Here is a 13,357-nt window from a genome sequence, read left to right as displayed (position 1 = left end):
TAGTCGCCACTCGTATTCTTAGGAGGGATACACAGGAATGAGTTTTCTACAAAAACATTAGCTGTACCAGCTGCAAAGACCACAAACCTCTCTCCTTCTCCCGGTGGCACCTGCCGGCTATATGTGGCACTGGTGGCAGACTGAGAAGTGTCCACCGACTCCTTGTTGTGGTGCATCCTGGTGATGATCCATGTCTCATCGACATACACCACACCACCTGTCTTCCTTTGTTACGATGTTGCCTAAATACTCGCAGAGCATCAACACGGTGGCAAAGGACGTCGGTTTCTTTTCTCAAGAACATTTTCAAATGGGATGTTTTGTACTGGAAACTCATACTGTGTAGGATTCGCCATGCTGCTTCTCTGAAGTGTCTCCACGGATGATGTTTGATCTTTTAAGTTCATCCGCTAAGGTAGCATGATAAAAAATTGTCTGATTGATTGATTGATTGATACTATATTAATCTAGCATCGCGAAAACTAGGTCACTGATGCCGAACTATATATAAATAGACCCTATAAATTTTAATAATAATAATAATTAAACAGAGAATTATTTTAAAAATATGATAAAAGATACGGGTAATTATAAAATAAATATAAAAATCAATTATATGTATAAAAAAATTATTACATACATGCATACATATACACACACACATACATACATGTATAAATACACATACGTACAGACGGCCAACGAAGAATTGGCGTAGTTTCTTAATTCATTGTTCGTTATGGAAATATTGCCATATGCAGGTGCCAGATTATTTGCTTAACAATAAATAACATTCCTTTCAAAGGTGCTATACTTGAAATAAATTACATTAGAATAGAGTAGATTTATTCAACGTATTAAAGATAATTATTTTACAAAGTAAGGAAAATATATACCAATGTCCACGATTTCTAATTTTATTCTCAACTCTAGCTTCGTGACAGCATACCGAAGCATTTTGAAGTTGACTTTGCTGCCGGTCGAGTCTTGACTCAACGTATCGTACTGCACTGGGATGTTGTCATTTCGTCTCCTACAGCCGATAAACAATACATCCAGTCGTTAACATTCTTTGAAAACGATGTTTAATTAAACTAATTTTGCCCTTTGATCAATAAAATAATTTGCATGACATAATTTTTAGTTGGGCCTAAATGGACTTCTGAATTTTCACACATGATTAGCCTAGGTCTATTTTGAGCAGTATACTCTCTCGGATACGTAATATATATATATATATATATATATTATATATATATATATATATATATATATATATATATATATAATATATATATATATATATATTAATCTGCTTATTTAATTATTCCTGTTATCTTGTTTTATTTTTTAGCAATGCTCGCCTTTCTTCGTATCCTTTTCATAATTGCTTAACATAATTAACTCAGACCTAGCTATCAAAAAAAAAAAAAAAAAAAAATCAAACGAATATAATTCAGTCTTATTTTTTATCGAATTCCTTGCATATCACCCTGTTTCATTTGGACACGTTGGAAAGCTGTGGGAGTCAAAACTGACGAATACATTAAGAAAGGCTTACTTTCATTAAAGCTTTCTTAGGTTGATCTTTCTGGTAGTTATTCATTTCTTCTAACTAGAAATTAATTCAAATTAGTTTTCACATGTATATCTCGACCTACTACCATAAGCATATTATAAGTAGCTGAAAGGATAAGAAATATGAAAGGTGACGTTCTCGTTTAAGTCTATTTCATGTTTTTATTTCTATTTTTTTTTCAAGACTGCTTTAATCAAGGGTTGCTCTTTGACGGCTACAGGGTGTAACACGAGTGTATGCACATATTTTGGGGAATGAAAGATAAAGTTTCTTTGAATAGAAAATATTTTATAAACATGCATTTTAAGGCGCCCGTTGTCGGTGCGGGGAATTTCAAAATAATCGTTATCATTACTGATGCTTTCAAGCCATGGAGTTCGTAGTGAGAAGTCGGCTCGAGTCGCCCGAGATGTAGAAGAGAGCGGAGGTGGCGTATAGGAGTGATGGAGGGATTAGGCCGATGTTGATAAAGTATCTCCTAATAAAATGTATGCTTTAGCTTTTGAAGAAAAAAAAATGCATGCATCATAGAAACTGTTTCCCTCCCTATCTGTGGTATTCACTGGCCACCGATAAAAAACAAAACAAAAAGAGTAAGCCTAACTGAATCTCTCATCCATCAAAGATACGTTTGCTTATTCATTAGACTTATTCATTAGACACCTATCAAAGATTTCAAGTGGAGATTTAAAAATCTCTTCCTCTCCATCTAAAGTATTCATCAGACACCAGTCATAAGCATAGAGCTAGTCATGATTCCTGGTTCAGCAATGTCGTGACGATGCACTAGAATTCAAAATTCACAAATGAATGTTGTTCAGCAACGTTTACACTGTATTGTCTTGCTCTCTTGTGGTGCTTTGAGGTGTTCCACCTCTAGGCCCATGTTCTAAATTTTGCCGTTCTTTAACAATTTGATTCATCTAGGCATGATTCTCTCCGGTTTATTAAGCTTTGATATCTCTCCAAAACAGCAACTTGCACCGAATGCAGTGCAATAGTTCTCTCTCGCTCATCAAGGGACGTTTCTTAGACCAATAAATGACACATTGACATTAGATTCCCGTGCACATAACATCAAAAGCAATAGAGTGAGGTCGCTTGGTTCACACTGTTAGGAGATCGTTATTTTTTTCTTTTTGTTTTTAAATTTGATAGCATTTTGTGAGATTCCAATGTTTTCTGTAAAATTTAACAAATGGAATAGTTCAACTACCTTCACTTAATATTGAAATGATAATTTAAGGTCTATGATTATGCGATACTACTAGTGATAGGTGTCTCCTATCTATTTGGTAATGTATATCTATGGTTGTGATATGACGTTTTTTATCACTTCGTTTCGTTCACGTCAATTTTGCTATATGGAAAATATTATTACACAATAACATAACGTAATGTTCTAAAGATATCAGTGACTGTTTTTAACGTCATTACATACGATTTCTTCCATCTTTGGAAAGAAAAATCGATAAATAAGGCATGAATCGTGCGTCAGGCAAGTGAACGAAAAATTATGAAACTCTGCCACGAGTTTTTTGGCCGACAGTACATGCACACACATATACATATACACCATTTCAATAAGAATAAAAGCAAGGCGCACACAAGCATTACAGTTTATCTAAATTACCAGTGTTAAAAAGAAATCCAAACAAGCCAGTCATGTTAAAAATCCCATTTGCTCCTAAAATTTTTGATAACTTAAAAACATTATTCTCCTTCCCATAGTATAGATATTGATTGCGCTGTTCCACCAAACTGGGGCACTCAACCAGCAAGTGCATAACAGTCAGTGGAACCAGGCAATCCTCACAGTATGGTTCGTGATCACGACTCATAAAGTAGGAATGTGTCAGCCTAGTATGTCCAATACGCAGGCGGCACAGAGCCGTTTCAAAACTTCTGGGCATAAAATTGTACAGCCAAGGATTGATTGCAGGTGCAATTGTTCTCATTTTTACATTAGTAGTTAAATTTGACCAAATATTTTGCCAAAGTACTTTATGCTTCTCTCTCATTGGAGTATATAAATCTCTGCACGGCAGCTTAAATGATCTGGGCTCAATACGAGAAACAGCCTCTTTGGCAATTGCATCAGCGCGTTCATTTCCAAATATTCCAACGTGTGCTGGAACCCAACAAAATTCAATATTAAAACACCTCCGCTTAGCTAAAAATAACCATTCTAGAATACTTAAAACTACTGGATGTTTGGAATAAAAATCTTTCAGTGACTCTAGAGCACTTCTAGAGCCACAGTACACAATAAAATTCTTATCACTACTTTTTAAAACTTCTTTGACAGTATTTAAAATTCCATATAATTCTGCAGTAAATGCAGATGCATTACTTGAGAGCCTTCCACTACGCTCAAAGGACGGAAAAACTATGCCAAAACCAGCGCCTGCACTGGTTTTGGATCCATCGGTAAAAACTGGTATAAAATTATCATGTTGTGACATATGATCTAAAAAGGTATAACGTAATATTTTATCAGAGACATTCTTTTTTGGTTGATTAAAGTAGTAGACAAAATTCTACTGCTGGGAATTTCCAAGGGGGAGATACAGATGCCTTGACCGGTAGTACACATTTGTCTGGAATGTTCAAGTCTTGGAGCGTTGATTTCGGTCTGAAGGCATATGGAAGTGGCATCTTTGGATGACTTTCATAAAAAGCTATCAAATCTTCCATTTCTTAGCGACTGGTATACTAAGGATCCAGGAAGTCTTTGGAATCTGAATCAGCTTCGAGCCAGAAGAGTCTGGTAATGTAAGGCTAGGGGCATTTCCCCAGCATCTACTAACATACCCTCTATAGGGGAAGTCCTAAAAGCTCCAGTAGCAATCCTAATTCCAGTATGGTGAATGGAGTCTAAAATCATAAGGCGACTTGGGGTAGCCGAGATGTAAACTTCACATCTATATGTTAATTTTGATAAAACCAAGGCTTTATACAATCTCAATAACCGGAGTCTACCTGCTCCCCAAGATGTACTTGACAAAACTTTCAAGATATCCAAGGATTTTCTGCACTTTGCCCTGAGATTTAGGATATGGGGAAGCCATGTCAACCGAGTATCAAAAATCATTCCTAAAAACCTTTTTTCGTTAACACAAGATATTCTCTGTCCATTTACATATAAATCTGGGTCTGCATGTATCCCTCTAATTCTACAGAAATGCATGGCTACAGTCCTTGATGAAGAAAATCTGAAACCATGCACTTCAGCCCATTTCACTATCTTATTTATTACTATTTGCAGATGACGTTCTGCTACTGACATACGTGCAGTTGCAAAAGATAAAAGAAAAGTCATCCACAAAGAGTGTGTGCATAACATCAGCAGGTATTTGCTTTACTATGTCATTAATTGCTAGAGCAAAAAGTGTTACTCTTAACACACTGCCCTGAGGAACACCTTGTTTTCATACTTCAGACAGAACTGCTCCTACTTGTACTTGAAAATAACGATTTTTTAAGAATAGATTAATAAAAATAGCTAATTCTCCTCTTAACCCATATTCATGGACTACTTTCAAAATTCCATACCGCCATGTAGTATCATACACTTTTTCCAAGTCGAAGAAAACCGTGATAAAGGGGTGCTTAGAGGCAAAGGCTTCACATATAGCAGACTCCATTCTAATTAAGATATCAACAGTGGATCGCATACTGCGGAAACCACATTGGGCCAGAGAGAAAAAGTTTCCTCGCTCTAAATACCACACTAAACGAGCATTCACCATTTTCTCCATTAGTTTACACAAACAAGATGTTAGGGCAATTGGACGATAATTTCCTACAAAAGAACTATCCTTTCCAGGCTTGACAAAAGGAAGGACTCTTGCTAGTTCCCAACATAACGGGTAGTAATGTTCTTTATAAATTCTGTTTATTATACTGAGGATAAATCTTTTAGTATTCTGAGCAGCATGCTTTATCATAGAATATGAAATTTCATCAAGACCAGGAGCAGATTCTTTACACTTTGAGAGAGCCAATTCAAATTCTCTCATAGTAAATGGAATATTATAAGGCTCCTCTTTATTTGTTGTGAAATCAAGAAACTACTGTTCCATTTGATTTTTGCTATTTGCATATGGTTTCTCATTATCTTTTTTTGATATTTTAGCAAAATGTAAGGCAAACTCATTTGACACTACTTTTGGATCTCCTACATTTATGCCATTTATTTTTAACACAGGTGGTTGGCTAGGTACAAACTTTCCTGCTATTTTCCTTATCTTCTTCCACACTAATGTGAAGGGAGTTTTGCAATCTATGGAAGAAATGAAGTTTGTCCGAGATTTTCTTCATGCATTTTTAATTTCAAACCTAAACTTTGCCCTAGCTTTACGAAATTTAAAAGATAATAGTTACATTTCCGTCTTGTATACCTAGTAAAACAAGATCTCATAGTTCTATGGGTTTCATAGCATTTTTTTGACCACCATGGTACTGGTCGGCGCATAAATAGAACTGATGTTCCTGGAATTGACTGAAGTCCAGCTGCAAATAAAGTAAGTTATTAACAATTAAATAGCATCCTCAATGCATTCAAATTCCACTGCTGTAGCTTCGATTGAACTATGCTCTTCAAAATTTGCCCAGTCAGCTCTTTTTACACTCCAACGGGGTAATCTTGGACATGGAGGATTGATCCAGTGCTAACAACAATTGGAAAGTGATCACTACTGTACCTATCATCGATCACTCGCCAATTGAAGTCCATAATGTCATCGGCAATACATATTGACAAGTCGATGGCTGTTAAAGCACTGGTCTGTACATGGAAATGGGTGGGTTCTCCAGTGTTTAGAACACCAACATTTTCACTTTCAGTAATGGATGACAGGCAATTTCCTCTCTCATTAGTAATTAAATCCCCCCATAAAGGATTTCTTCCATTTATATCACCTACAATGATGAAAGGCAGAGGAAGCTGTCTGATGAGATTACAGAAATCAGTACTAGGGAAAGCTACATTTGGTGGAAGATATACAGAACAAATTGTATATTTACAAGCCAGAAACACTTGCACTGCAACAGCTTGCAAAGAAGAATTGACAGAAAAATGCTTGTGTGGAGTATCATGGCGATCATATAACATTGCTCCACCCCGGTTTCTATTATTTTGATTTAGATCTGAATGGTAAGCAACATATTCTTTAGGGCAAGGAATAAAATCACTGCTGAGCATAGGCTCCTGCAAAGCTATGCAAACAGGAGACAACTCAAAAATTAGCATTTTGAGCTCCTCCCATTTAGCTCTCAGGCCCTGACAATTCCTCTGAAGAAAATTTAAGAATTTACTTGAGTTTAGAGGCCTTGATAATAGGGCCTCTTTGAAGATATTTTGTCTTCGTAGGGTTGCCAGGAATTTGGGGAATCCTGCTTTGTTTTTTCTTAGAGGGAGACTGCCTGCCACCCTCAGCCTCCTTTCTTTTTGGGACTGGCAATGCTACCTCCATACAGGATGCAACTTCTGGTTTTTGGCTGGCTGCCTCTGTAGCTGGTGTTCCAGGCTCCCAAGAAGCCATTGCATCAGCCAAGGAGGGCGACCCCCCAAAAAGAGGCATGCACATCAGCAAGGACAGACGTAAATTCCAAATTACCTACACCAGTCAAAACTGATGTTGCTTCTAAAGAAACTGATGCACCAGCCAAAGCTGATGCTGCCTCCGAAGAGGTTGATGCCTCAGCCAAGGCTCATGCTGCCTCCAAAGAGGCCGGTGCACCAGCCAAATCTGATGCTGCCTCTAAAGAGGCTGGTGCACCAGACACAGCTGATGCTGCCTCCAAAGAGGCCAGTGCTCCAGCCAAAGCTGATTCTGCCTCCGAAGAGACCGGTGCACCACCCAAAGCTGATGCTGCCTCCAAAGAGGACGGTGCACCAGCCAAAGCCGATGCTATTGAAGTTGTAGACATTTTAATTTGAGCTATACCCAAGTTGTTTTTGCTGCTACTTTCTGTTACATGGGATTTTTTAGTTCTTCCACCTGTTCTAAATGAATTTGAAGCAGTATTTGAATTAACTTTCCTCTCTCTCAATTGTTGTCTATTTGAAAAAACATTTGCAAAAGATACCCCTGGTCTTATATATTTATTCAATACTATTCTTCTGGCTTCTGCAAAAGTAACTTTCTCAAGGACTCTAGTATATTGTACTTCTTTCTCAAAAAGGAAAACATCACACGAGTTCCAGGATGACTGATGTGCTTCCCCACAATGAATGCATTTTGGTTCAGCATGGCAATCACCATGCTCAACTTCTCCACAATTTATACAGATTGCAGGGTTTCCTTGCAACTTGGATCTACAGGACCCAATAATATGCCCATATTCCTGACAGTAAAAACACCTCCTGGGTCTCGGCACGTACCGTTTCACTTTATATCTGTACCAAGCTGCTTTAACAAAATTTGGTAACTTAGAAGAATTGAAGGTTAATAATAACTGTGGCATAGGACACCATGCCCCATTTACTTTCTTTTTCAGTCTTTCCACCTTCAATACCCCCTGATCTTTAAGATCATCTTCCAGTTCCTCTTCAGGATGAATCATAAGATGAGGAGCATATATAATTCCTTTGGTATGATTGAAGGTATTGTGTGGTTTACATTCACTCTGAATTCCTCCCAGTAAACTCAGAGATTTCAATTTCTCACTTTCTTCTACTGATCTAGTCTCTACCAAAAGCTTATTTCTACCATGTGGCAATATCTTAGGTTCCCTCCCACAGCATTTTACAATATCCCTAAGTACTTCAAAAATATTCATAACTTTATCCTCAAAGGTAATGGATAGATATTGATCAAACTCATTAGGGACACATCCTCCAGATTCTTCTAAGGATTTTCTTCCTACAAAATTTCTTCTCCCTTGATGGGGAGTATATGGTGTCAGTGTAACCACACTGGACTGAATCAGGGGAAAAACTCGAATTTTGGGTCAGGAACACGAATTTTAGTTTTCCCGCTCTCCAGCATCCTAGAGGTGTGTAATGTTGCCAAACGAAAGATGAAAGCGATCTGAAGTATTTTAATAGGTAAAAAATGCAATTTTGTGCGTGTATATGCAGACAGCAGAATCTATCTGTCATCCATAACGTCCACTGTCCTAGTTACTTTTCAATTATTTGCTTTGATATTGATTTTTATTTTGCTTGTTATGGTACGATATTTTTCCCTCTGGCATCGTCGTAATGTTGTATCAACAACAACATCTCCATCACCACGTGGACAGTCAGTGTTTCCCGATCAAATACTGTTTAGGGGGGGCATGTTCGCGCATGTGCTGTTATTCTTGATTAGCTGTTGTCTGTTTTTATCGTTTTTTTTTTTTTTTTTTTTTGCTTGTTTTTTTTGGCTAATAATCATGCCTAAAAAGAAGTGGTCGAACGTCGAACAAGCGTTTAGTGTCTACTAAAACCATGCTAAAATACACGAAAAGATGAAAAAGGAACGTGAACAAAAAAGAAAGAATGAAACAGGAAATGGCAACTTGGAAACTCCGTCGCGCATGTGTGAAATGGAAAACATTGGTTTTCCTACAAATATATTCTACAAGACACCTACTAATGTAAGTGAAACTGTGGGGTTATTTGATGATATCGAGGAAGACTTTTCATTAGTGCTATCAGATGATGAAGATGATACAATTTGCCCTGATAGTAGTAATACGAATCATGAAACTTTAAACTGCTAGTTCTCAAAGTAGCATTTTTTTTTATTCGAATGCTAACTCTTCCTTATTTATGAACCAATTTTGAAAATTCAAAAAGTATTATAATTCTGGATGATTGTAGAAATAAAACACCCTATTACATTTTTCATATCGCCGAAAAAAAAATTATAATAATATATTGAAATTTGAAAATTTTGATTTTTTTTAAAAAAAAATTTTCAGACAAGACAAAAAAAAAAAAAAGGAAAACTATGAAATATGCTAGTTTATTTCTATTTGGTATACTATAAGCTTTATGCTGGATTTAAATTTTTTCGAATTGATTCATAAATAAGGGAGGAGATAGCTTTTAAAGATAGAGGAAAAACAACCAAAAAAAGTGAAAAATATTTCAAAAATAAATACTATTCAACTTAGGAAGATGCAATTTGGCTGACGTATTCTGTGCATATAGGTGAATATTCTGTGCAAGTTTCAATATCATAGTGCAAAAATTACTCCCCCTTTGAGTTTGGTACCTTCATGAAGAGTCCTTCCCATGTCTGGCTCCGTGCAATGGTCATCAGGATTTTGGGGTTTTAATTAAGTTCCTCATAGAATGATATATAGCAAATTCGTCTAGGTTTTCCCCATACCTACCATGGAGCCACATTTAGAGGATGCAATTCCCTTACTGGGGCACCTTAGGGGTACAACCTAGATATACACCCAACATTCAGTACCTTGAGGGTCGTCAGTCCATCGAGATCAGACCCAGCACCGAATGCAGGGTTTGACATAAAAGTTTCCCCTCGCTCAACCACGTTGGGTTCTTCAGTTCTACGGGTGGAGAGGCATGCCGTCCCACTCCACCCTCCTTCAACTCTAGAGAACAGTAAGAGCGTGTCCAAATTCATGCTAAGGTCATCAACAAAATCCATCCAGACAGAGGAAGGAGAGAAATAGTGAAAATAGGAGGAGGTGATACAGAGTACCAGGATTAGTCAGGAAGTTCTGAATTGACCTTAGTGGCATGGCAGTACCTACCCGGGTGAATAAATCACCCCACCACCATCGCTCAATTCTTCATTGCACCATGCAAGCCCCCCCACTAGAGCAAAGTTCCTGGTCACAAGTGGGGGAAAATTGTCTGGCAACAAACTTTGCACATACGTGCCTTCGAATGGTACCTACTGTGGAGTTGTCAAAGACAGGTTGTGGCAAGTTGGAGGATGAAGCAGATGATGTTGCAGGTGGTAAATTCGTTCCACGATGAGAACTCACCAATATCTGCACAGCATTTGGTGTCAATCTCATAGCATCAGCAACATGGTATATATATATATATATATATATATATATATATATATATATATATATATATATATATATATATATATATATATATATCAGGATACTTGTCAAGTATATAAGGCCCATTAAAACATTTAGTTTTAAAGCTAAGAAGTATATTTTGATGGACTTTTTTCCACCATTATCAAGCAGTGAATGAAAGTAGTAGTTTCATTACTGAAATATATTGTAGGAGATATCATCGTCGCTGAGCCAGAACCCATGATGGCTCAGTGACCTCCCCAGGCATCGATTGGAAACCGCTGCAGTATGCCACAGTTACGGGTGAACGAATCCTTAAGTTAATATTGAACAATCAACAGCGCGTATCTCACTGCACGGTTAAAAACGCCCTGTGTGAACCTAGGCTAACATTCAATGTAAAACATTTGATATTTATTAAAATCACATTTCTTGCTTTCATTTTAAATGTTGAGTATCTGAAGGAAAAATTTGCCTTTACAAACCTCTCTCACCAATACCTTTGAGTGGCGAGAGGCCTTGGTTTTCAGGCACTGATCCGTGGGGACCACTAATCCTTGCCAAAGGCATCAGCTGGCAGAAGACAAGGAATGTACCATGTGCTCCGCACCATACTAAAGACCTGAGCCATGATGACCCCATGCCCATGCAAGAGAACCCACAGGACTGCCAAACCTCAGTGCCATTTGCACGGAACATCAGCGTAAACTCCAAAAGCTATAAAAGGGCCTCGCACGGACAAGTTCGTTCTTAGAAAAAGCTGGATGCTTGACAGGACACGATCACCTTCCTTTTCTCTTTCGAGCTGCCCCTTGATATATGGCTGTTATGGGCCTCAGTAACCTTGCGCTCCCTTCCGCCAGCCCCCTTAAAGATGAGGAATCATCTGACGAGGGTGAGGAATCATCTGACGAAGGTAAAGTGCTCGAATTGAGCTTCTGATGGCGTCATGTCCTTGTTAGAATTTTACTATTTTCATTTTCATTACATAGTGCAACATACCTAAAAGTGATACCTGCATTGCTTTTAATTGCTGTTGTTTTGATGAATGTTTTAGTGAAGTGAAGTGCAACGTAATTGTTTCAAATTCAACTCGTCAAATTCGAGTTCGTAGGCACCCACTGTGGATTTCCTTGATCATTCATCAAATGCCTTTTCAGTTAAATTACCCTTTTGTGTTTCGATTACAGATGAGGAGTTAGTCAGCTGTGGATCTGTTCACTGTTTTGTGCACAGTGGTATCCATACAGTACTCACATCTTTACAGTGACCTACGAAAAGGTCTCCCATTTGCATTCATTCAAGAATACCCCAGTCACTTCTATCTGATAGCCTGTATTGAGGGACCATTGTTTACCTGTCCTGTTTACACTGTTATACTTCTGATATGTTTTTCTACTGTAAATATATATATTTAAGTTAAACACTTAAGAGTTTACCTGAACACTCCCCCCTCTGAAGATGGCAGTTAGCCGTACTCGTGTACATGTTTTAGCTACCTTAAGGCTAAGGCCAGCCCAAGTTAAGTTTTGTACGTTCCCAGTGCAACCCATTTGGTTTAACTAGTTCCCCTAGCTAAAAACATATCCGTAGCCATCTTAACCCAGATTTATAAAGCATATATATATATATATATATATATATATATATATATATATATATATATATATATATATATATATATATATATATGTGATAAAATCCACGAAAGAAGGAGAGTGAAAATTCGCCTTCTTCAAGGAGTTTCACTATGATATTCTCAAGCGCGCGGACTTTCGTGCTATATATCATCTCATTGCCAGAGCTTTCAATTCTGAAAAAATTCGAAAGGGTTAGCTGGCCTTCTTTCCCCTTCATAGGAACTTTTTCTACCAGTCATATTAAACATTCGGAAGATTTTTGTCACAAATTCAAGGAAGCACATGTACCAATTCACAACATAAAAATTTTAAGTCTTGACGTAGATTCCCTATTCACAAAAGTACCAGTACAGGACGTTCTACAATCTACAGTTTTTGAAGGAAAAATTAGCCCCCTATTCGGATCATTTCCCACTGGCTCTTGACAAAATAATAAGTTAGTGGAATTATGTGTATCTAATAACATATTTTCATTCGGGGAGTCATTCTATAAGCAAAAATTCGTGTGTAGCCTAGGTAGTCCTTAAGTCCTGTTCTAACCAGTCTATACATGGAATAGTTTGAAACTATAGTAACAAATGCAATAAAACCCAAAAAATTGCTGTGGATGAGATATGTATATGATATTCTAACATTTTGGGACAATTGGTGGTGCAATTCCAACCAATTTCTTTAAAAATTAAACACATTAGTGCCCAACATCAGACAACAAAATTCCTTTTCTTGATGTTTTAATAATTAGACACACGAAAGAATACAAATTTACCACAGAAAACCAACATTCTCACTTTTATACATTCACTACTTTAGTTATCTTGACATTTCTATGAAGATAGGCGTAGCCAGCAACCTATTCTTAAGAGCTTTACGAATTGGTTCCCCAGATTTTCTGGTAAAGGAATTTGAACTAATCCATAAGCGACTTTCGTCTTTTAAGTTATCCTGACCATGTAATTGAGAAAGCGATTCATAAAGCAAACAAAATTTTCTACCTATCCCCTCAAGACAAGACCAGAGAGACATCCAACAATAAAATAAAAATCCCACACCTGGACTGGATTAAAACTGTGACCCAGATTCTCGGAAAATCTAACCCTTTTGCCTTTACCTAACCAAATACCCAAGCAAAATC

The 13,357-nt window shown here is 37.3% G+C and overlaps 1 protein-coding gene across 1 annotated transcript; it reads left to right on the top strand.

Moving 5' to 3' along the window:
* Window positions 1-235: 235 nt before the first annotated feature.
* On the top strand, window positions 236-7,523 carry LOC135225402 (glycyl-glycine endopeptidase ALE-1-like). Its single transcript, XM_064264736.1, has 2 exons — window positions 236-280; window positions 7,098-7,523. The coding sequence occupies exons 1-2, from the start codon at window positions 236-238 to the stop codon at window positions 7,521-7,523; spliced, it is 471 nt and encodes a 156-aa protein (XP_064120806.1).
* Window positions 7,524-13,357: the final 5,834 nt, after the last annotated feature.

This window comes from Macrobrachium nipponense, chromosome 13 (genome assembly GCF_015104395.2).
Source record: "Macrobrachium nipponense isolate FS-2020 chromosome 13, ASM1510439v2, whole genome shotgun sequence".
Classification (NCBI taxonomy): Eukaryota; Metazoa; Arthropoda; class Malacostraca; order Decapoda; family Palaemonidae; genus Macrobrachium; species Macrobrachium nipponense.
This window is presented reverse-complemented; position numbering and strand designations above follow the sequence as displayed.